Source organism: Cyprinodon variegatus, unplaced genomic scaffold, assembly GCF_000732505.1.
Source record: "Cyprinodon variegatus isolate N-32 unplaced genomic scaffold, C_variegatus-1.0 Scaffold1437, whole genome shotgun sequence".
Lineage (NCBI taxonomy): Eukaryota > Metazoa > Chordata > Actinopteri > Cyprinodontiformes > Cyprinodontidae > Cyprinodon > Cyprinodon variegatus.
Genome location: NW_015151890.1, coordinates 117,514 through 118,550, shown reverse-complemented (window position 1 = coordinate 118,550; position 1,037 = coordinate 117,514). Strand labels below are relative to the sequence as shown.

Here is a 1,037-nt window from a genome sequence, read left to right as displayed (position 1 = left end):
CAGAACAATAAATAAGATGAAGTGAGATCCAAAGTAATGAAAAGATGTCGCTCACCGGCTGCAGCCTGATATTTTCTTTACAGAGCTTCCTTGCAGCAGCTTCAGGGGAGACGTGTCTGTCTCTCATCTGGTCACCTCGAGCTTTTCGCTGAAACCAGAGCAACGCAAATAAAAACAGTTCAAAAGCACATAAGATGAGGATGTTTGATGACCATTAGCCCTAACTTCAGATATGGGATTGCCAAGCAAAGCATTCCTGTTATGTCCTAATAAATTGACCCAATGTGTCGGCCTAGTGGGTTAGAGCAGTGCGCTTTCGCTCTGAGAAGGATGCAAGCACCCAGTCCAATCCCTAAAGAATGCACTCTGGGTCCCTGAACAAGACCCCCAACCCCACGCTGCTGGGTGCTGCAGACTGGCAGCCCACTGCTCCCACAGGGGATGGGTTAAATGCAGAGTTAACCCATCCTAGGAACATAAAAGAACAAATTCATGCAGAGGAAATACTTTTAACAAATATTCAACATTGGTGAAGAACAGCCACATGGGTAGCGCTGCCACTCCACTCTTTTTTCCCAGCTTTTATTGTCATTACACTTTAGGGGTGTAAATCACACCCATCATGGCGATTCGCTTCAGTATCGATTTCCTGACCCAACGATTCGATTATTTTCCGTACTCAAGAATGCACCACCATACGATACGATTCGATTAATTTGTTCTTTTTTTTTCTTTACACCTTACAGGCTAGACAATGTTTCAAATTTGAAATAAATCAATGAAAGCTGTAATATCGTTATGCATTTATTTTGAGAAACAAAGCAAATAACAGAAGTAGAAAAGTTGCACTCCACCTATTCCTGTTAAAACCCTGAAAAATAATAATACCTCTGCGTTATAGACTCTGAAAGGCCTTGCATTAAAAAATACTAGGGATGCACGATATTGGGATTTTGGGCGATATCCGATATGCCGATATTTTAAAACTCATGTAGCCGATAACCGATACCGATTTTAAAGCTGGACAAAAATAAGTA

The 1,037-nt window shown here is 41.6% G+C and overlaps 1 protein-coding gene across 1 annotated transcript in view; it reads right to left on the bottom strand.

Moving 5' to 3' along the window:
* Positions 1-1,037, bottom strand: part of LOC107103390 (rho GTPase-activating protein 19-like) — a 26,660-nt gene that overhangs the window by 9,966 nt on the left and 15,657 nt on the right. The window contains exon 10 of the mRNA XM_015403083.1: positions 7-148. Coding sequence (XP_015258569.1) covers positions 7-148 — 142 coding nt within the window. The remainder of the gene's footprint in view (positions 1-6; positions 149-1,037) is intronic.